The sequence below is a fragment of the Nelusetta ayraudi genome, unplaced genomic scaffold (genome assembly GCF_046127955.1).
Source record: "Nelusetta ayraudi isolate G7.1 ecotype Tasmania unplaced genomic scaffold, CSIRO-AGI_Nayr_v1 ptg000135l, whole genome shotgun sequence".
NCBI lineage: Eukaryota > Metazoa > Chordata > Actinopteri > Tetraodontiformes > Monacanthidae > Nelusetta > Nelusetta ayraudi.
Genome location: NW_027466185.1, coordinates 22,313,062 through 22,337,044, shown reverse-complemented (window position 1 = coordinate 22,337,044; position 23,983 = coordinate 22,313,062). Strand labels below are relative to the sequence as shown.

General features: G+C 46.6%; 1 protein-coding gene across 2 annotated transcripts in view; it reads left to right on the top strand.

The window, feature by feature from the left end:
• The window catches only part of samd12 (sterile alpha motif domain containing 12), a 105,949-nt gene that overhangs the window by 65,767 nt on the left and 16,199 nt on the right, over positions 1-23,983 (top strand). The window contains exon 5 of one of the 2 annotated variants that reach the window (XM_076012047.1): positions 23,056-23,295. The exons of the other annotated variant lie outside the window; for it this stretch is intronic. Coding sequence (XP_075868162.1) covers positions 23,056-23,075 — 20 coding nt within the window. The 3' untranslated portion in view covers positions 23,076-23,295. Of the gene's footprint in view, positions 1-23,055; positions 23,296-23,983 lie in introns of those variants that run through there. 2 annotated transcript variants of the gene reach the window in all.

Below are 23,983 nucleotides of genomic sequence, written 5' to 3'. Positions count from 1 at the left end.
AGGCTCTTTTACCTCTGACCCCAAAATGCAGCCGCAAAACTCTAGAAATGTTTCCTCCAGCCTTTTGGGAAATATTTCACATGCAACCATGGAGCAAAAAGCCCATAAAATTGGCCGGCCAGTCAAAAATATGTTGCTTTTTTTCTCATCCCAGTTTAACCAGTCATCATCTGCCAGCGGCCTTTTATTGGTGGGAGGGGTCAGCACCAGGCCTTGAGGCCAGTAGTGATGCGTCAGAGTCTTTAGCGAAAATCTTTCCAAATCCAGTTGGGACTGAAGCAAACTCATCTCCTCCACTGAGTGACTCATCCAGGGCCGCTCTCTGTTCACAACCCCAACTAAACCTTTTTTCTTTGTTTTAACAATGCCGATCCTACAATTGGAATGGCTGTTTATTTCCCTGTTAAGTGGTCCCACATTTGTGAGGCGCATGCGAGAGTGGGATGAGCAGCAGCGATGCAGTATTTGGGTTCGGCCCGTGAAAGATTTGTCCCATTCTTCTCTGTCACTGCCAAACAGCTTCCCCTCGCTGTTGCTACCAACTCATTTGGAGCCTGTGGTGCGTGACAGCCAGGTTCCAATCAGGCGATTGGAACCTGATCATGTGGTTGAACATGCGATGAGTCCTGATTCATGATGATTGGATTCTTGCGTCCAATGGGAAATAAAACAGAATTCCAATGCCGTGAGATTTCCAAGAAGCAAATGTACCAAACACAAACTGTGTTACTTTTTGTGATCTAAGTTTAGTAAAATCTGTAAAGCCTCGGTTCCCCCTTAGCCCTAAAGGGACCATGTGAAATGAAATGGAATACTCCAGAAACCTCTTAGGTTTTTTTCTTTCCCTTTTCCAGCATTACGGGCGAGCGGAAAATGACTCATTTTCCATTTTTTTGGGCAAGGGCCAAAAGAAATCCTCTGTCAGATTGTTGGCACTCAACACATAGGCCCCGTGTTTTTTCTCCCTCAAGCATGGCTCGATGTTCTCAGAAGGCCCCTCCCCCTCCGCCCCAGTCTTTAAAATCACATTTGGCTCCATAAAGAAACTTCAGCCGACACAGAAATGACAGAACACAGAGTCCCGACGGAGGACTGTTGAACTCTTATGTGGAGCCACTAGATGGGCCTCGTGTGGACGTGATGCATCTTACGATTCTTCTCCGAGTTTTGGCGAATCAGCAGTTTTCGTGAGTTAAAGAAAAAAAAAAAAAAAAAGCCCCTCTTTGTTCAAGATTTTGTAGAACATCTACAGTTATACAACATATCCAGAGAGGTTTTTTGACAGCAGCCTGTGCATTTATGCACGCAAGCACCTCATTTTAATGGCATTCCTGTCAGATAAACACAGTCATTTTTCTTGGCTCGGCTTGCCGCTATTCTTAGACTCCCTGCCGGTGATCACTTCATCCTCTGGGAGTTTTTCACGCCGCTCTTTGGAGAGGAAACATCGGTGTAATTAAGCCATCGGACTGCGGCGCCGCGTCTTGATTCTCTCCGTTGCAATCTGCCGGGTTATTAAAGGTGAGACTCAGTGGCAGCTTTTTGCTTCTTCAATATGAGATGTGAGCCGCAGTTACTTATCAGATGACGGAGGCCTGGTTGAGATGCTGTCATCGCTTGCCTTGGCTGCTTCGCCCAACGGGGGAGGACAGCGTTTTTTGTTTGGTCAGACGTCTGCAAAGACGAAGAGAGGCCTTTTTTTCTCCGTTTTGTTTAATATGATGAAGTTCCAACGTTTTATCCATTTTTTAGATCTTCATTTTTCATCCCAGACTCCAATGGAGCATCTCCACATGATAAATTGTGCCAAAGGGAAAAAAATACAAGCTCAACACATCTCCAGAAAAACCTTCAGTTTACTGCCTCTTGATAAAATGCTTGTTTTTTTGTTTTGTTTTGTTTTGTTTTTGTTTTTTGTTTTTTTTCCGCTTCTAGCTGCTTTGTTGTTGCTTCCAAATGCTTGTAAGTGAACAGACTGGTGACAACATAGAGTAACACATTAGTGATTGAAAAATGCAAAAGTTTGCATTAAAAAGACCTTTAATATGTTTGTGTTTGCAATCAAATGCGGCAGACACTGAAGCTACCCTGTTGATTAGCTTTATATGTTTTGCCAGCTACACTTGAAGAAAATCAGCAGGCTAAATGTGACGAGATGAAGAACCACGACTCGCATCCACGGCGACGGACGGGGTTGAGAGACGTCCTTGGCTGTCTCTATTTTCAAAAATTTCCTTTTCAATCTTTTTCTTCTTCGTTGTCGACGTCGTTATGCAATATATTGTGCTGCCAGCTTTTTCTTAAACAAACGGGGGGGGGGGACCTTTTCCCACACACGCTCACCCACCACACACACATGCTGGATTCCCACACAGAAACGCACCTACTAATTCTCGGGTTTTTTAGCTGCATGTGAAACTTGAACAAGCAGGAAGTGGCTTGCAGTTTCCCGTCCAAGTCAGTCGGTGCTTCTCATTCGCAAAACGGATCATTTCGATCGTTCTTTCAAATCTTTGTTGTTGTTGTTTTGTTTGTTTGTTTCTTTCAGGTTCTGCTGAAGTGTTTGTTCCCCAAGACCAACACACTTTGCGAGTCAAGACGCTGTTAGTGCAGAGCCGATGCACGTGCATGCATAAGTGGTTAAATTTTAATTGAGTGGGTCATGTGACTGTTTGGGTCTGTCAGGAATTCTGTCTTTTTGTAGGTCAGGGCTGTCACTCAGTCAGACGGGGGCAGTGACGTTCTGTATGATTCAAGCGTGTAAATCATTAGCACCATGTGTGTTTGTTAGCTTGTTAGCTTGTTTTCTCATTTTGGAGCCTTTCTTGGTGCATCAAGAGACCTTGTTGCAACCAGATGGACTTTGCCGCCCTTTTTCCGTCGCACAATGTCGACGTTTGCCGGGGTCGATGGATGGGCTGCTAGCTTAACGCAACACCATTTCCATTTTGATCGGGGCCGTCGCCTCAATTAGCACGCCGCGGTCTGGCGAGCGTCTCTAATGAAGCTCCCGGCGTTTGACAACATCGGCTTGCTTTCAACTTTGACACACCATCAACCGCGGACAATTTAGCCTTTTGTGTCGTTTTTTTTTTTTTTTTTTTCTTTCCCCCTCCGCGCCAGTTCGACTTCCTCGGAGCGCGGTGGCGTGACAAATTGCGACACGGGCAGAGACATCGTTCACGTGGCACAAAGAAAGATGATAGTCATCAAGCGCTATTACGCTCGGCGCCAGCGGCACCATCCATCCTTGTTTACCGTCATATGGGGGGGAAACGCTGGCAAAATGTCAGACAGATGCTTCAAAGTTCATTAAAGACGGACAGTTTTTTTTTCTTTTTTTTTTCTTTTGTCCTCCAACACGTGGTCACCGTTCACGCACGTGGACCTCTGAGACCGGCTCTTTTTCACCACGAGCCCTCCTTTTTTTCCTTTTCGTAAATTAGCTCTTTGTCAGCTAAACTCGAGTTCCGTCAGACGGTGGTGACCTTTTCAAATATCAGGTCCCTGTCAAAATGCGATTATCCGGCCGCCGCCTTTTGAATTCCGCACGGCGCCTCAGCATCCCTGACTTATTCATCAACTCCCTGTTTTACAGCAAGCTCTCCGCTAAGCGAGAGTTTTTCCTCCACCCACCGAGGAACCGTTGAGGACGTGCGACTCCTTCCTTTCTTCCCGGTCCTCCACTCTCTCTTATCCGTCTGCTTCCTCCCTCTCTCTGGCTGCCCCGCGTGTCCTCTTTCTGTCCCCGCCGCCGGTGCTCTTTCGAACTCTTCCTCCCCTTTTAATCCTGTTTCCCTAAAATGGTCCTGCTTGTCCCTGCTGACAACTGAGGCCCGCGACCGTTTTGCGCTCGAGCCAAGCGTCGTCGGCGGATGAGCGGTGCTGGGAGGAGTCTGGAAGGAGTCGAGGGAGGAGGTGACGGTTCAAGTGCTGAGTTGAGTGTCTCGGCCCCTGATTGGTCGATCGCCGACGTGGAGCTTTTCATTTTTTGGGGTTGATGTGCTGCCGCAGTCGCCAGTCCAACCTCCGCTCACTTGTCTTGCTGGGACATTCTGTTGATTTGTCCAATGAGAGAGACCTTGTTACGCACACACATAGTCTTCAGGAGGGTTTTCTTCTTCTCGCAGAGGGCTTGAGGGCATCACAAGGCATTCAGCACATTTTAAGACAATCGACGAAGAGCATCTGCACTGACCGACCACTTTCTTAGGTACCTCATCAAGGTTGCAGGCGTTCAGCGATGCTGTCTCACATGCTGTTTTAGACCCTGTTGGATTTCTTTGGTCTCCAACCAGTCTGCCCATTGTGACCTCTGACCCCTGAGATGTTGCCGTCTGACTGGCTGATTGGTTTCATTCACTGGGTTGAATTTTTTGATGAGTTTGTTCATGTAATATCCAAGACGGGACCAAACTGAGAGTAGAAACATTGCGAAGCGCTGCACACATCGCTCGGGCCGCTGCCTGGGACGCAAACTCTTCGGCTAAATGTTCAAGGTTACTTGCCATTGTCGTATTCTTTTCTTATTTTTCCAATGCATGAAGACAGCAGCATTGAATAGCTGATCTGTCTACTTAGGCTACAGACATGTTGGCAAAGATCCACTGACATATTTCATTTCATTTCCAAATACCAATGATATTCCACTCTGCTAACATCCAATTTAACACTGTTTCCTTTTTTCCTTGGTGCACAATCAAGTAGCACATCAAAATGTCTCCCTCGAATCCAGCGGCGTAAATCTCGGCTCCTTTCTGTCGGGTTCGGAATGCACATCCTTCTTCGTGTTGCAAAAAGAAATAAGAAAAAAAATCCACGGGAAGCAGCGCCTGTTTATTTTCCTGCTGAAGGTGAGGCAGAGAGACAGGAGGGGGACAGACAGCGGAGAGATAGAGGGGGAGACACCTGGAGAGACTCCTCACCCAGCAGCAGCAGGCTCGGGGGAAATCTAAGCAGGCAATATCCAAAGCCGGGGCCGTGGCGCTCTCGCCACTGTAGCTCCACACAATTACGACGCTATCTGACAGAGATATTGAGCGCCGATCCCCATTGCTCCCTCTCTGTCCTTTCGCCCTTCCCCCCTCCCCCGCCCCCCACTTTCCCTTCGGAATCCGACTTTTATATGAAAGGGCCAAATATGGCCTGACCGCAGACTTGGAGGAAGGAGAGGCCGGGCAGAGTGGGCAAACACAAGGAATATGGCGACTCTCCAGAGAGGCAGCGTGAAAACGTGAGCGGAGAGCAGAGCCTGCAGAAAGGCTCATTAGTGACCTTCTGCGGGCCCGAGACCTGACTGGATGAGGTAAATGACTGAACCAGCAGGTCTACAGAGGTGGACAAAAGGTCTTTGGACCGCCTTGTGTTTGTGATACATCGCATTAGGACTCACAATCTATCACAAATCTCTCTTAAAGGTCCATTGTGTAATTGTAATCGGTGTATTGGGCTTGATTTATGATTTTTATATTGATAAAGCTTAATATACTGCCCACAAATACATGAAAGTGTCTAATCGCAGTACAATAAAAATCATTTAGTTTTCCTACACTTTATACACTATGCACATATATATGTTGTATATATTCGCTGTCAAGCCTATGAGGGCGAGAGGGAAAGATGCTGCAAACGTCACCACTTGATGTTGCTGTCTCTTCTTCAAAATCTCCTCATATGCCATTTCTTATTTTGCCCACAATCCCACATTTTGCACGTGTTCAGGTAAAAACTGTTCTCGCCGCACACCAAGAGCAAGTGCAAAATGGTGGTGTTGATGCAACAGCGGAGGACAATTATTTCAAGAGGTTTTGTTCCCTCACAGCAACCTTTATGGCTGCAAGTATTTTTGCTAGAATATTTGAGATGTGTAAAAAAAAAAAAATGAAATAACAATAATTCAGCCTCAGTCGTCATCATCATTTCTTGAAGGTAAAGAATGAGCGACAGTGACGCTTTTATAAGGCCAAATGAGTCATTTCAGGCCAACAAGTCATGTTGGAGCCATTCGTGCGAAAAACGGGACCGTGCTGCTCTCCGTCAAAACTGTGCACTTTGCAAAAAAAAAATCGATTCTCACGTCAATTAGAAGAACTAAAAAGTTGAAGTTGGATATGCAAGGTTTTTTTTTCCCTTCTTACAGCCGAACTTTCAGCGCCTGTGAAGTAGTTTTGTGCGCCTCAAGGCTTCTTTTTTTTCTTTTTTTTAGCAGAATGCACATAAAAGAGGGCAGTGAAGATGATGTATCAGGCTCGTGAAGCGCTGGGGATACTACCTGCACAATTTAAGGCGGTGTCAGCGCTTGCGGAGGCAGGAAGCGCAAAAGAGAAACTTAACGAGGGGAGTTGAGGGTGTTTTTTTTTCCCTCACTCTCCCTGTGTTTTGATCTCGTCTGAGGTTTTAATAGAAACCACTTTTTGTTTTGCATTTTTGGACACGTGTCAGCTGGTGTTTTCATGCATTACGTCGGGAACCAGTTGATTATTAAACATTAATTGCTCCTTTTACTCGTGCAACATTTTCTTTCCTGTTTTGAACCCTGTTTTATTGCGCCAACATTTACCGGCTGAGTGCACAGGCTAAATATGAGGAAAGCGAAAGCAAACAACTGACTGTGTTGCTTTCGCATTTGCTGTTCATGACTTGTCCACCAAAGTGTTTTTGGGGATTGTGTATTTTGATGGGTTTTAAGGGAGAGGAGTCCTGCAATGTTCGCCTCTAGTTTGTCAGCTGAGCAACTAGCGTCTTGGCCCCCCTGGAACTCAAAACAACAGGCGCTGATAATTGAAGGGAGCGTTCCTGCTCATGTCACCGGAGGGATTATGGCAATGGGTGAATTTGCCGAAGTGCTCAACTCTCCCCTGAAAGATTAAGTGTGAAATATTAGAAGATTTTGAAGAAGGAACGGCGACATCATGTGGTTTACATTTCAGATTGCAGCGTCTTTCACTCTCCCTCCCACTCCTGAGCTTGCCAGTGAGCTACGGTGGCCTGCGCACCCAAACCTGGATACCTTGTCCACTGTCTTCTTCGATGGTTCATTTGAAGACGGATGCGAGCAATCACCACAAATACAAAGCGCTTTGTCCACACCGGGCTTCCTTAGAAATATGATGGTGCAAGATCGCAGCGACACTTTCGGCACAAGCCAAATTTTACACACTGAACCTTTAAAGTGGCGGTTACATTCTGAAGAGACGATCTCACTGTTGGTTAAACTAATGCAGAAAGGAAAGATAAAGAGGCGATGGCAGTGGGACTTCCTCTTATCCGAGAGATAGTTTTCACTTTCCTGGCGGCAGCGCGGCAGCCTCGGGACAAATCCTCTCTCGCTCGATGAATTTGTAATGCCAACCCTGCCGCCGCAGCCACCACTAAATGGAATGTGCAAATGTAACAGCAATGTGTGTATTTGGGGCGCCAATGTTCTGTACATTTAGGATCAATAATTTACCAAGTAGACTCTGCGGGCTTTCACGAAAATGCATCCTGCATTTACATTATTAATTGCTTTACTTGTCGCTGTAAGGTTTAATCAATAAGGCCAGTTGGGAGAAGACCTTCCAACTATTTCCTGACATTTGATGGCATCAAAAGCTGTGCAAAAATGCATCTTTTTCTCTCTCTTTTTTTTTTTTTGCTGCCGACCTGAGTGAATTCATGACGTCAGTGGGAGTGCAGCGCTGGTGAATGTATAAATAAGTTAAATTTGAAAACCTCTTTCATCAATTAGAGAGTTAGGTTGAAAGGAAGGCAGTGGAGGCTCCCTTGCTGAAGAAACAAGATGAGCTTTTGGTTTCAGCAACAGAAAAAGAACATTTAATCTTTGTGTCGAAAACGGTTAAAGTTCAATTATGTTTTTTTTTTTGATTGGTTGATGGCCGAGGTAAATAACGACGGCAGCCTGCGGTGTACAAGTCCATCATTTTGTCGCCTCGTCCATCCGTCAGCCTGGACTGTGACTCCGACTTGTTATGACGTCTCTCTCAGAAGTCATAACTCATGAGGACGTGAACAGGAGGAGAAGCAATTTTTCTTAAGAGTGGAACCCAAGGGTCGCAAACAAATAGGAAAAATGGGCGGAGCTTAAGAAGGAGCCATGAGGTACGCCACAGTTAAGGCAGCGGGAAAAAAAAACATTAGAATTACCAGCATGACCACAACCAGACTGGAATTAAACAATAAAACATTGCACACGGCCACTGGATGTTCAGCCGTTCACAATAGCATAGAATTTGTGAGCACACTCGTTTGAGGTGGTTTAAAGGGCCAATTCCAATTCCTCCCTTAACTCCTCAATCTCAACCCTCGCCCTTAACCCTCAATCTTTGGCCCTCAATCTTTGGCCGTCAATCTTTGGCCCTCAAAAGTAAGTGTAAGGGCTTAGAAATGGGACACCCCTTAAGTGCAGTTACGTCTTCAGACTGCGGGGGGCGGCCTTACGCCAAAGCTACGTCCAGTCTGTCAAGAAGACGACGACAACGAAGGAGAAGAAGAAGAAAAAGATGACGAAAAAGGAAGAGTCCTCCGTCGTTTCACAACGAGGTACACAAGTAACGTGAAGCCGGGACCGCCGGTCCGGTTGACAAACCTCGTAAAGTAAAAAAAAATAAAAAATGTTACGCAACAACGATGTCAATAATCCATAAAAAACTCTTAAACTAAGACAATAAAATGGTTTCGTAATATTTATATCTTTATTAACTAAGAAAATACTTCCATTTGTAGCTCGCTTTTACATCGCCATCTTTTTCGAAGATGTCTTGACGAAAATACGCAATGCCTTCTGGGTAGCCCTTACTGCCAAGGGTGGTGCCGGAGAATCTCAATATTGAGGGCGATACAGCCCTTAAACTCGTCCCTCAACTTGACGTTCTGAGAATTGGGATAGCACTTGCACCTCGCGGGAGTGCGCATTTTTGAGATTGAGGGTTGAGATTGAGGGTTAAGGGAGGAATTGGAATTCACCCTTAGTCTTCGTCTAACCCTTCGAATCAGAGCTCATTCACAACATGTTTTATCGAAAAAGTTTTCCTTCGGAATGAACTCAGACTTTGTGAACTTTCATCACACCTGACTTGAGCCCAGTGTGTCTTTCCGGGTGCTTCCGGAGCAAGTGGGGGAAATGCCGTTGGCGCTAACAGGAGGGGATCTGGACGGAGGAGCAGACCTGGGATTCACCAAGAAAAATTCAACAGCTATTCTTGACGTTACTGACTCAAATTCCTCTCTCCATTCTGACGTTTTTTTTTATTTACCTCTGCGTCTCCCAGAAGAAGAGAGATTTTGAGAAGAAACCGCGGTATCGCGTGGTTGGATTGCAGCCGCTCACTCTCCCGAGTGAACTGTGGTGGCCTACGCACACAAACATGGATACCTTCTTCTTCGTTGGTTAATTTGAGGACACGAGTAGTCACCCTAAATACGAAATGCGCTGCCAGGCAGACTAGATTGTCCACACCGGGCTTCCTTAGAAATGTGGCTGTGCAAGATGGCAGCTAACTGGGAGCAAGGCCCTTATATTCTTATATATAAATAAGAACAATTCAATGGGTAGGAAAAAACAAATTACCTTTATTGTGTGCGAGTGTACGCTTTTATTAACATATATACATAAGTTATTATTTTATTACCAATGTAAAAACCATAAATCAAGCCAAATTTTACACACCAGACCTTTGAGTACGCTCATATTCTCAAAGGCTGGAGCAGCTGAAGGTATTTGGAGCAGGAAGGGGCGGGTGGTAGGAGAAGAGGCAAAGGATCTGATAACAGGTGTGTGTGTGTGTGTGTGTGTGTGAATGGAAGAGCATTAGAGCCTGCTCTAAATCCCCCCCTCCCCCCTCCCCCAGCGGAGAGGCGGGGCAGGTCGATGGAGGCGCTCGCACCTGGAGAGGCAGCTCTCTCCCACAGAGATCCCTCCCCAGCGCTGGACGCTCGCCGCGCGTTAAAAGTGAGAGTCCTGTTAACCCCCATTACCCTCTGCGGCACACTACAGAGGGATTAGAGAGAATACAAATAGCCCCGCTCGCTCCGCCGCCCCCCACCCCCACCACCGCACCTCCGCACTGCACCCTACGGCTACAAACCGCTGCCAGAGTTGCTGACGAGCGCAAAAAAACAAAAAAAAAAAAGGCCCGAAACGAGATCTGGCGCCGGGGACTTTACATTCGTGGCGCACAGCGTCCTGGCCGCTCATTATGCTGGTGTTAATGGTGGTGGGGGTGGGGGGGTGGGGGTGGGTGTACATCAGCGAAGGGTGTGATCTTTAATTCACGGGGGCTGATGAAATACTACGGCTACGGTACCATGTGACCTTGGCTGCAGGAGCGGCTCAGATCAAGGAGCCGTTGGAGGAAGGGGAGCACCCCCCCACCACCACCACCACCACCCACCTCAACCACCACCACCATTGCCCCTCGCCCCTCCCCCCCGGAGGCTCAGAGGCTTTTTAATAAGTCATTACTCCAGCCCTTCGCCGTGTTGCGTTTGGGCGTTGTGGGATCAATGGGCGCCACAAATCAGCAGGGGGTGCCAGGTCTGGCCGCTGCCCAAAAAAAAAAAAAAAAAGAAAAGAAAACCGCATTCCAACAACAGTTGGCGAAGAGGTTTTTGTCTTGACAAACGACGCAAAGCTTTTTAATGGCGCCAGATCAGCGCTGCAGATGTTTATTCCTGGAGTGCAACATTGTTTAGTTGTTGCTTTTTTTTTGTCCTTTTCCCTGGAACGGACACTGCCATTCCACAAACAAAAATAGTCCACACAGTCAAGTCACGAAGAAAAGGAACAAGCAACAAATTATCACATTTTTTAAATTGGCGTGAATTTGTGATTGTATCAGCTGTGAGTTGGAGGTTTCTGTACGATTCTATTGTCAGCAGTAATGGGAGGTCTCTTGTCCAATCAGAATACTTGGGCAGGAACAAGTATTACATACACTATGCATTTTTTCTATAGGAGCTTTATTATAGGACTAACAGGTGTAACGGTTACAATTTTTGCTTTGTGTTGCACATTAATAACACTGACATGAATATAACGGCTCGCTTTTATAACACTTTCCAAGGCACCCAAAAATTCAACAGCTATTCTTGACGTTACTGACTCAAATTCCTCTCTCCATTCTGACGTTTTTTTTTATTTACCTCTGCGTCTCCCAGAAGAAGAGAGATTTTGAGAAGAAACCGCGGTATCGCGTGGTTGGATTGCAGCCGCTCACTCTCCCGAGTGAACTGTGGTGGCCTACGCACACAAACATGGATACCTTCTTCTTCGTTGGTTAATTTGAGGACACGAGTAGTCACCCTAAATACGAAATGCGCTGCCAGGCAGACTAGATTGTCCACACCGGGCTTCCTTAGAAATGTGGCTGTGCAAGATGGCAGCTAACTGGGAGCAAGGCCCTTATATTCTTATATATAAATAAGAACAATTCAATGGGTAGGAAAAAACAAATTACCTTTATTGTGTGCGAGTGTACGCTTTTATTAACATATATACATAAGTTATTATTTTATTACCAATGTAAAAACCATAAATCAAGCCAAATTTTACACACCAGACCTTTGAGTACGCTCATATTCTCAAAGGCTGGAGCAGCTGAAGGTATTTGGAGCAGGAAGGGGCGGGTGGTAGGAGAAGAGGCAAAGGATCTGATAACAGGTGTGTGTGTGTGTGTGTGTGTGTGAATGGAAGAGCATTAGAGCCTGCTCTAAATCCCCCCCTCCCCCCTCCCCCAGCGGAGAGGCGGGGCAGGTCGATGGAGGCGCTCGCACCTGGAGAGGCAGCTCTCTCCCACAGAGATCCCTCCCCAGCGCTGGACGCTCGCCGCGCGTTAAAAGTGAGAGTCCTGTTAACCCCCATTACCCTCTGCGGCACACTACAGAGGGATTAGAGAGAATACAAATAGCCCCGCTCGCTCCGCCGCCCCCCACCCCCACCACCGCACCTCCGCACTGCACCCTACGGCTACAAACCGCTGCCAGAGTTGCTGACGAGCGCAAAAAAACAAAAAAAAAAAAGGCCCGAAACGAGATCTGGCGCCGGGGACTTTACATTCGTGGCGCACAGCGTCCTGGCCGCTCATTATGCTGGTGTTAATGGTGGTGGGGGTGGGGGGGTGGGGGTGGGTGTACATCAGCGAAGGGTGTGATCTTTAATTCACGGGGGCTGATGAAATACTACGGCTACGGTACCATGTGACCTTGGCTGCAGGAGCGGCTCAGATCAAGGAGCCGTTGGAGGAAGGGGAGCACCCCCCCACCACCACCACCACCACCCACCTCAACCACCACCACCATTGCCCCTCGCCCCTCCCCCCCGGAGGCTCAGAGGCTTTTTAATAAGTCATTACTCCAGCCCTTCGCCGTGTTGCGTTTGGGCGTTGTGGGATCAATGGGCGCCACAAATCAGCAGGGGGTGCCAGGTCTGGCCGCTGCCCAAAAAAAAAAAAAAAAAGAAAAGAAAACCGCATTCCAACAACAGTTGGCGAAGAGGTTTTTGTCTTGACAAACGACGCAAAGCTTTTTAATGGCGCCAGATCAGCGCTGCAGATGTTTATTCCTGGAGTGCAACATTGTTTAGTTGTTGCTTTTTTTTTGTCCTTTTCCCTGGAACGGACACTGCCATTCCACAAACAAAAATAGTCCACACAGTCAAGTCACGAAGAAAAGGAACAAGCAACAAATTATCACATTTTTTAAATTGGCGTGAATTTGTGATTGTATCAGCTGTGAGTTGGAGGTTTCTGTACGATTCTATTGTCAGCAGTAATGGGAGGTCTCTTGTCCAATCAGAATACTTGGGCAGGAACAAGTATTACATACACTATGCATTTTTTCTATAGGAGCTTTATTATAGGACTAACAGGTGTAACGGTTACAATTTTTGCTTTGTGTTGCACATTAATAACACTGACATGAATATAACGGCTCGCTTTTATAACACTTTCCAAGGCACCCAAAGTTGTTAAGTTGAAACTGCCATCCTTTGCACTACAATCATCCAGCTGGTGGCAAACAACACATATGAAAACCTCTATTAACATGAAATAACACTAGTTGCATGGGTGCATGACTTAGTGGCAGACCTAGTCCGGAGGTGTTGTCGCACATTGACAGTGCTGAAAATACACAAACACACACACACACACACACACACACGGACACCTTTGACGAATGCTCAGAGAATCCTCAACGTATTTACTAAACCTCATCATGAACACACGCTTTGCATATTTTTAATTGAAATTTGTTCAGATTCACTCCTCTCATTCTCATCTCTCACTCTCCCGCCATCCTCCTCTCCCAATTTGTCCCGTTCGGAACGCTGCAGTGAGCCTCGCCTCTGCAGGTCGGCGCACCGCAGACCAATTTCTTGCCTGATGGAGAGCCACCAGCACTCCATCACACAGCCGCCGCCGCCGCCCCGAGTTTGCACGCTCGCGCGGCTGAGTGTATTTCTTTTTTTTTTTTGTTTATTTGTTTTCTATTAAAAGCGCGCCGGTCGCTGCAGCCGGTCGGCTGCAGCCGGTCGGCTCCGCCGGCTCTAAATTCCATTTCTGCCGAGGGGAGGCGAGATGCAGGCGATAGCGCCGCCGCCGTTCCAGGCTCCTGTTCCAGCGGCGCTCCAATTAAGGGCGAAGCGGCTCCCGGGAGCAGGAGCGGCGGCCATCCGTCGCACTGCAGACACACACTCTCTCCGGCCTGGGACTGATGGAATGGTTCCGGGCCATACAGCCGCGCCTGACAGCACAGCGGCTGATGAAAACTGGATAGAGGGAAGGAGGGGGAGAGAGAGATGGGGAGAAAAAAAAAGGGGGCACGGACGCACATTTCAGACGCCTTGGCGCCCACAGGAAGTCTCTGAGTTGCATCAGATTGCAGCGTTGATTTTAACTCTTAAAACTGAAATGATAAAATATTAAATGCCCTTCAGTGCACTCACACCTAGGAGTGTGAAGTTGAATCGGACACACTTTGATCTAAAAGTTTGATTTGTTGAATTTTCCCCCATGAGTTAATTCGGCTTTAAAACATGTTGCATATGGGCTCTGATTGGACGGAGACTCATTCCTATCTTAACCCTCAAGCTCAGCCCCCGGTTTGAGAAGCGTTTTGTGACTTAGAAATGGGACGCCCCTTCAAAAGAAATAGTGACATATGTCACCGGTAGTGGCCCGTTACCAACGATGAGCGTACTTTATTTAAACCTTTAATGCGCATGGCAGGAAATCATCGTGACTTTGTGTGGTTTCCATGCCATTCCTCAACTTCTTCCTCTTCTTCTCCAACGCAAACCCACTGCCACAGCATTTTATTTGGCAGCCACCACGTTTCTCCCCACCTGTGGGGCCTCTTGCGCCGGGGTGGCCCGGTAACGAGCGCTCACCGGCTCTCGGCAGAACAATCCTACTACAACTGTGTCCGCACCGGTTCCCCCGTCCGCTCTCGACACTCAGACTTCGCAACGCAGAGGTGTGTGAGTCCATTTACGGGACGCAGCTTTTGTTTTGTTTCTTGCTCGACTTGGTCCATATTGTCACTCCATCGAGGTGCGGGGCGGAGGGGGGGGGAGGGGCAAGGGGGGTGCCTGGCCAGGTTTTTAGGGTCGTTAATCATTGTGGCACCTCATTTTTAGCGTCTCATTCCGCTGACACCCGGCATCAGCTCACCGCCTCGCCGGGAACGAGCGCGCTCGGGCTCTCCCCCCCCCCCACCCTCTCCGAGGTCAGTGGGCCGATCTCAACACGGCCAGGGCCTCTCGCAGCGACAGAAGTGGTGCTGCGTCTCAGCGGGCCAGAGGTTAAAAATGGGTCTGATGGCTTTTAGGATTTCTCTCTCTCTGTCTCTCTCTCTCTCTCTCTCTCTCTCCCTCTTTTTTTTTATTTTTTTTTACAATTTTAAATTATTCATTGTTTGTTTCTGTGCCTGAATTGATACCGTCAAGAAACGAGGCAGAGGAACGCTGACTAATTCATGTCGACGCTGCAGCGTCTGCTCATCCGTGAAGCCTTCTTTTTTTTTTTTTTTTTTTTTTTTTTTTTCTCCATAAACGTGACAGGCCTTTAATATGCTGTTACCTGCTGAATCATGAAAAATCAGCCAAAAGAAGCTGGCGACTGGCCCACAAGCCCTCACTCTTGGAGGGAGGAAGAGAGATTGAATACTGAACACTGCAGGTGTTCGTGCAGTCAGCGGGCCATCCAGGCTTCTTCCATCTTGCTGTTATGTAATTCTGTTAAGTTTTTGTTTATGAGATCTGAAAACTAGTGTATTGCGGGACATACTCTAGTTTTCAGATCTTTATTTATTTTTTTTTTCTCATTCATTTTGACCGCCTCCCACTGAGCTCAAGAAGGCAGTGTTTTCTCTAACCTGGGGGGCTCAACATTATTGTTGGCTCATTTCCAGAAGCGTATTTCAGTGCACATATTCCAAAAAGTGGAGTGGGCAAATCAAGTAAAGGGGAAACTTGACAGGTTGGAGACTCATATGTTGGAGAGCATTTCTGGAAAAACATTGCATACAACATATTTTTTTCACAATGTTGAAAATTACAAACATAACAGGGTTAAGCCAGCGCAGAACTGTCAAGTATCATCTGAAATAATGTTGCTTAGTTTATTTATTTATTTATTTTTTGACAGGGACAATGTATTCTAACATAGTTACAGACTTCCAGGCGATGTGATGCAGTTTATAGCGAGTGCTAATTCTCAACCCCAGTCCCCGGTTGGGTTTTTCAACATTGCTGATACTGTCTGATACAAAATATACATTGATTGTAAAGACCATACTACACCATCCAATAACTTGTAACTCCAAAGCTGTATTCATGTGACCTCAAACATTCACTTGCCTGCAATAAACATCAATTAAAATATACATCATTTGGAAAGACCTCACCTTACAATTTAATCATCTGATATTGCGTCCGTGTGATGGATATTCACTCACTCTCAAACAGTTTATTCACTATTTAGAGACGAGTAAAATTTTGTTTCGTCTTTAACTAGGTTTTATTTCTGGTGGTAAACACCTTACACTCTGCGATGGATTGTATTTGTGATGGCAGTGAGGTTACAGCTCCAACAGGAGAAGGATGACTCTCGCAAAGTTTTTTTTTTTTTCACTCTTGAGTGCATCGAGGCAAAAGTCATTAATTGAGGGTTTCTATAATTACACAAGTGGATGTTCAGCCACTTTCTTGGGGGTTGGAGGGAAACAATCAAGTTTCTTGACTGGGCCATTGCTCACCAACCAGGCAGAAAACAGCCTGCGTCCCTGCGACGTGCAGCTGAACACACAATAATCCGCAGTTTGTTGTTTTTCCGCACGGCTGCGCCGACAAGAAGTTGCTTACTCGCCTCGCTCGTCCGTCCCCCCCCCCCCCCCCCCCACCACCACCACCACCCCCTTTGCCGTTTTTTTATTATTATTATTATTCCTGCTGAGCCGCGGTGGAAAACCGAACATTTCTGCTTTCAGCGCCCCCTTCCCCCCTCCCTCCTCCCGGCTCCTCCTCGCTCGCCCCTTCCCCGCTCGCTCACTTGTTTACACACGATAACGCGCCGCGAGTAAAAACCCGAACAAGAGCCCCCATCAGCTCCACCGTCGGCGCTGACGTAAACACCTCGGCTTACCCGCGGCGCTCGCGCAATTGCCTGAAGTGGCGGCTCCGCTAATTGCAGGTCGGAGCAAAGGCCACATCGGCACACGTGCTCGCGTGGGGGAAGGGGGAAGTAAAGAAAAAAAAAAAAAAAAAAACCTCATATTTGTGTGCATGCGGATTTCCTGGAGCACGCCGGCGACAAATCTCCGGAGCTCATCAGGTGAACGCATCGCCTCCTTTACCGTGATTAAGATCTCCAGACGGTGACAGTAATTACCCGCCAGCCACTTATCTTAAACACACCGCCGACCCCGGAGAAGGGAGGAGGGTGTTGGCGGAGGAAAAAAAGATGTAAAGAGAGAGGAAATAAGTTGACAGCCACGGAACCGGTGGGGTGTGGATAACAAAGCTGCGAAGGATCAGAAGTGTGAACATTTTTTTTTTTCACGATGGGATGCGGAAGATGCCGACTGATGACACTGAAGAGAAGTTTTGTTTTTGTTTGTTTGTTTCATGTGTGAAAAGAAGAGACCTGAAATCGCTCTGAAGGAAGTAACAAGATTTCACTTCCCCCAGCGTAAACACAAATCATCTGTTTTCTCTTCTGTTTCTTCCCCTCTTTCACTCCCCCCTTCGAATTCTTGTGCTGCGCGGGCCGCGGTCAACGTGCATTTACATACTCCAGCGCAGGACAAGGCGCTCAGGCACAGTCAGAAGGAAGCATTTCAATGCAAATTTTGGATTACCCCGGCTGGGAATAATAGCCTGAAAAACAGAGCGTTGGCCCGACACGCTGCCAGTTTTTAAATACTGGCCTTTCTCGACTGGAACGGCAGAAATAACTTTGCGCGGGAAGAATGCCACGCGCTGATTAAAGAGCAAATGTGTCCGCAGTTTTCCCAAGCGGGCGCCGTCGCTCTCGGAGCACCGGGACGCCGCACCGAAGTGCGTCGGCCGAAGATTAATACAAAGGATCTCCACGTCTCCCTCGTCCTCCGCCCTTCCATCTACGTCTGAGCTCCCTTTGTTCCCTTTTTTTTGTGTGGTGAGATCGCACGTAGCGCCTGCTCTCCCGCCTCCTGTGAGTCATTCCCGCATTCAGCCGTCAATCACAGATGCGCAGTCGTGAACGGAACAAGGGTGCGCGGAAGAAAGGAACCGTGCCGCTCAAATTGCCCGTCAACCCACCGTATCTGAGTGGGATCGCTGAGATTTAAAGGGAAATCTTTGCACGACCGTCTTGCCAAAACCCCATTGGGACGTGTTTTCAGTCGTGACTGCCAATGTTAAATTCTGGAACCGTAGTGAGCGTTTTATCCCGGTCCTGGTCCAGTTTGGAGTGTGGCCTACATATGTACCAGACACCCGTCACACTTGGTGGGTTTTGGACTTCGCCCTCTGTCTCTGATCCCGTTCTGGGCTATTATAGAGAGGTGCAGCCAAGGCCACAAGTGTATCCGCCTTGGAATACCTCCCGGCATTTTGCAAATGATGTGGTTTTGTTGGATTTGTGGCCCCTGGAGAGGTTCACAACTTGGATCAGCACTTCCACTCTCTCCTGGAAGTCTGTGGGTTGCCCTGCTGAGGGGAACTGCTACTTTAAACCAAGGAGTTCTGGTATCTCCAGGTCTTGGAGGAAGTGACTGTGGTAATGCCGGGCGTAACTGATCCGTTTACCTTTCGATCTTTACCTGTGGTCATGTGAGCCCTGGGTAATGAGGCGCAAGGCTGGATGCGTGCAACCGCCGGTTCATGAAGATAAACTCGTTATCTCCTGCTAAGGTAGTAACGAGTGAAGCCTCGGTGGTTGATGACGACGGCTTTGACAAACGGTCGTCTCTGGATCCTTGTTCGCCAGCAGAAGGCTGAGAAGACTCTAAGTGCCTAGTGGCCTTTTCACAGAGACAGATGATTCATTTAAAGAATCAGTCGAGCATGTGTTATTAGCTTGCCGCCTTTCACACTCCCAGTCACTCACGCACTCTCTCTCACACACACACACACACACACACACGGCATTGTTTTGGAGTGCTCAGACTGTTTACCATATCAACGCTCGCACATGGATTTGTTTGTGAATGCACGTCAAGAACAAAAAAAAAAATGTTTTAGCATTTCAGGTTCCAAGTAATCATTAATGCAAATTACTCCGTCATTCACAATACTACAACACCTTACAGCATTTAAATTAGAAGGGCTTGTTTATGCATTTTCAAATTAAATCACAAGTGCTCAACGCGCAAATGGATGTGCCTCGTATTTGTGCATTAATTTTTTTAATTGGATATTGTAGCACCTTTTGCGCAGGGATGTAATGAATTGACATATTCTCATCCCTGAAGTGCAAGAATAATTTGCCTTAGGGAAAAATATGCATGCAACACTGGATGAAACCTGTGCCCAAACAAGAAGCACTGGAGCTGCACCGGACTCACAGAGTTTGTCCCTCACAATAATTTCAGCGGGTTCGTTATTTTTTTCACCCAATTTTAAGATCTTTGGAAACCATGAAGCAACTAGCAACTGCTGCTAGCTGCTCATGAAAGCCCCCAGAGGAAGACAAAGTCCAAATACAGGAAGAGACTGTGACCGTCTAGCTTCTGCTAAAGAGATTAGGACTGGATGGCGGTCTTATCTCGAAGGCAGATCAAAAGACTGCACTGAAGGGTTTTTATCGGGTGGCAATGTTTTGGTGCTGTACCCTCTGACTCTGTTTGGTGGCAGTTTAGTTCAACACTGCACACAGAGTACAGGGGCTGGCCCCCACAAACGTGCAGCTCACGGGACCACTTGCGCCAATAAGGAGCCAATGGTGTCAGCGGTCTGGCTAAATTAGCACAAACAAAACTAATTGGACACTTTAATGTGATAAACAGAAGGTTTGTCCAAGCGTTGCATTCACTGTTTACTCATGGAATCCTAACCAGACGGACACGTGAGACCCGCTCAAACGTTCCAACAACATTGTTCAAGCCAGGTTACAACAGTGGATGCGTGCAGATTGTGTTTAGACTTGTTCCACAGCGCAAAGTGATCAATTTTGTCAAACTAAACAGTTGCTTTGCAGCGCCCGTATTACTCTGCAAACGATCACTTGATTCTCACTCCAAGATTATTATCCATGATTTGATTTTTGAGTTTGGCATTTCTGCACCCTCTCCAGTCTCCAGTCGGCCTTCTATGGACTCTCAGGCAGAAACGTAAATACCACGGTTGTGAACAGGAGGATATGTAATAGCCCCTCATTAGAGCAATGCCTCGCATCCAGCATACCTGAGTCTCACCCGTCTATTTGATATTGTGAGCTCCCCTCCAGACCTGGGTCAAATCGCGCTTGTAAATGATTCAGTGTTTTTTTGTTCTTTTTTTTTAACCTACGTTCTGCTGGAGCAACACTTGGATTGTGCACGCTCATTTTTTTTTTTTTTTTTTAAATCTTACCCCAATCATCTGGCACCACTCACGTCAGCCAAGATGATTTTACAAATGCTATTCCAAGTCTCCTCTCTTGTCCCGGTGCTTTGTACGCCTCCCACTTCGCGTCGGTCCATTAATACCTCGTTTGATCCGCACTTTCTTTTAACCCTCCAATCGTGTCTCTGGGTCCTTCCTTCCTCTCTTGCTTCAATCCACTCGTCTGTTTGACTCTTTTGTCACCATGTTGCTTTCCCTCTTCAAAGCCTCTCCCTCCTCCTCCTCCTCTCCCCGCTTGGCAAACAGTTGGTACACTATTTGTGCCTGTAGCAGGCACTGTGTATGCCTGCAAGGGCTTATACCTGACATTCTCCTGCAATAACAATCCCCGCCAAGTCGATGAACACAGTCGGGGACAACATTGCGTCTCTTGGCTGCTGAAGGCAGTGGAAATAAAGAGAGATCACTGACACCTCAAGACCCACCGGCCAATATCCAATTTTTAATTGTTCAGATTCAAGTTTTCGCACAAGGCTTAAAGGTCCAGTCTGTAAAATTGGCTTGATTTATGCTTTTTACATTGGCAAACGCTTAATGTACTGCCTGTAAAAACAATAAAAATGTATACTCGCAGTACAATTAAAGTCATTTGGTTTTCCTACCCATTGAACGGAATATGCATATGAATATACATAGAACAAAGGTCTTGATCTCAGTTAGCTGTCGGCATCTTTCCAAGGAAGCCTGGTGCGGAGAATCCAGTCTGCCTGGCAGCGCGTTTTGTATTTAGAATGCTTGTGTCCTCAAAAAAAAAAACAAAAAACAATGAGGAAGGTGGACAGGGTATCCAGGTTTGTGTCTGAAGGCCATCGTAGTTCACTGGCAAGCTTGGGAGAGGGAGGGGGTGTAAGAGTGCTGCAATTTAAAATGTCACAACTTGATGTCACTGTTTCCTCTTAAAATCTCCAAATAATACACACTTCACCTTTAAGGGGTTTAAAGAAGTCTGTGCTTGCCCTCCGCTACTTTTTATATTTATACTTTTTGTAAGATCGCAACAGGATGGGCTGCAATGGGTTTTGAAGACCAACACCATCTTCCAATAAGGCGGCAGATGTCTCTCACTGTGCCATTACTCAGCGTCAAGTAGGCGGTGAAAACAGGTGACACGTTTATTTGTGTTGGGGGAATTAGTCATCGTTTTGTGCACCTGTTCCCTCGCTGAGAGCCTCAGTTTAGAATAATAATAAAAAAAAATGTCACCTCACATTGTGACCAAGCACTCTCGGGCACCAAGGTCACTTTTGCTCCCGTAAGCCAATCACGTGGTACGCCAGATGGAACACTTCCTTGAATTGTCGTACATTTATCTCGGATACGGAGTAGAGGCCATAGAGGGCGTTTGGAAGAAAGGGCCAGAAGTTGGAAGATCGCTTGGTGAACCATCTGTCTGTCACACGCTAGCTGACTAATCAAATTAGCTTCTGCTTGCTCTGGGCTTCTCGTCACCGTTCTGTACCGAGTTGCTGTGCACTGCATTGTTTAGCTAAACTCTTGCCAAAACCGGCTAAGCTAAACAGTTTCATCCACAAGGAATCGTGTTCATGCTCCTCTTTTGGTAAAAGAGTCCCGCCCACTACCAATCAAATGTAATCACAGCAACTCGCATCGTCGACAGCTTCTTCTGTATGCTCCTCCCTTGTACATGTCTCCATTTAGATGCTAAATTCATTCACCAAGTTGAATTTCTAAAATGGACATAAACAATGTGAGAATCATTTTTACAATGAAATCAATGAAACTCAGGAAAGAGTTTGTCATGAGAAATCTCAAAATACAAAGAAAATAGAGACAACGAGTAAAAGTTTTTCATCACCAATTATTTAATCATTGCTCCTTTTCAATTGCAAATACTACCGTGTCAGGTTTTTGCCCTTTTTCATCCCTAATTTAAAACTTTGCAAATATTTTCCAACAGAGGCGTGGATCAATGGGATCCACGCCTGTGTTGGAACCCCCATTGAGGCGCCTCTTCAAAATGAAGGAAAATTGGCAATTTTAATTCAGTTGCGGTTGCTTTTCGAGATTTGACGAGGCGCTCCCATCACCACGGCTTTTCATCAATCAGAATACAAAACATTTCACATCTCAACTGTGTCAGATGTCTGATGACAAGCACCAAATTGAGTCTCTCTCTGCTTGTGGAGCTGCTCACTCCACAGTGGGCTGTGTGCATCAGACAGCTGGCCGGCCGGCGCTTGCTAGTGTTTGTGCAGCTTTGCCGTCTGCATCACATTAACCTCCCTCTGCGTTGCCCATGTTGGCTGATGCCTCCTAAACCCACGAGTCGGTGCTGCAGAGTGCGCAACTGGGAGCTTTGACGCTGTTGCCAAGTGCTGCATTATGCACCGCTGGAAATGTTAGCACACCTCTGTTGACGCGTGTTGTGTTATATAATGTTAACACAAATGCAGCGACACACTCACACAAGCAGTACTCTAAGTGGCAATCTCATTGGAGTACATTCTGGGATATGGCGCCCTTTGTAAATATCAGATTCAGCTGCTGGAACTGGAGCGCTTAGCGCTCTCAGTGGTGAAAGTCTGATTTAGATTTACCAAGTAGATGATTAAAAATGTTTTTACAAGTTTATAGTAATATGGCAAAAAGGCTTTATTATTCTGTGCTCATATTTCATGTTTCAAATCTGATGATCCTGCTGCTGTTGTTGCTCAAAAATTTGAAAATGTGTTGCATGCTTCAAAACTCATTTTATTGATTAATTAATGTTTGTTTTTCATTCTTTTTGGCACCAAATACAGTCTGCCAAAAATGTATTCCAACATCTAATTTTTATAAGTGGAGGAGAGAGATGAATGAAGCAACACTAATCATATTGCCAGTAATGATTGACTTCTGCTGTGATATGATCCTGTGGAGGAGTCTCTGACTATTTTCACCCGTGAACAGCTGTGTCGATGTGTACATAGCAGACCCTCCCTTGATGATACTCAAACGTGATCCCTCCACAGATGTACCCAACATCCAGTGATTAATATTCATGCTATGGCTTCCTGCTGGCCTGCAGATGCCCTACCGGTACCCACTGGGACCTGCACACTCTGACACCGACATTTTATCCATTTACACACGGCCGACGTGATGCAAGCGCCATGGTTCATGTACCGAGCTCAAGGGCAACGCGGTGCAACGGTGGTAGGTGCGTTCCTGCTGGGACCCCATGGGCCTTGTAGCCAACTCAGCTGGTAATTACACGTGGAATGCTCCAGAGTCCAAAGGGGGTCATTGACGTCACGAAAAGAGCACAAGAATACATAGTACGGATGTTCTTTTCGAGGACGATGAAGGACTGAAACATCTGTTTTCCAATGTCCAATCAGGACGGAATACCTTTGGACGATGGGCTGTCGCTGGGTGAGGTTAGTTTGAGAAGATATTTTGTTTGCTGTTAGTTGGGGAATTGATCGTTTTTGGTAATATTTTGCCAATAAAGGTTATGTGTACAGACGCCTGCTCAGTGATTAGTCCAGCGGGTTGGCAGGTAAAAGGGTTAAACCCCACTTCTCCCACTTCTTTCTACCGTCTTCGTAACGGATCATTGGACGAATCGAGGAGTGTGTCAGCAACATTTGTGTCAAAGCCCTTTTATTGGCCAAGTGGTCAAACAGTGACGAGGCAATGTACAGTGAGTCTCTGATTCTAGTAGAACCAACCCAAATCACTGACAAACAGAACAGTTGGGAGCCAATTCCAAAGGGGTGAGGAGAGAAAGTCTCCTTTGATCCCAAAGTAATTGGACTGTCAAACGATAAATATCTCTGGTCTTGACACTGAGAACTGTTTCATAGTACAAAGCCATCTCCCACATGAAAACATTGATTTATGCTACTTGATGGGTGAAAAAAAAACATTTTTAAGCCTTTTGTGATCTTGGATAAT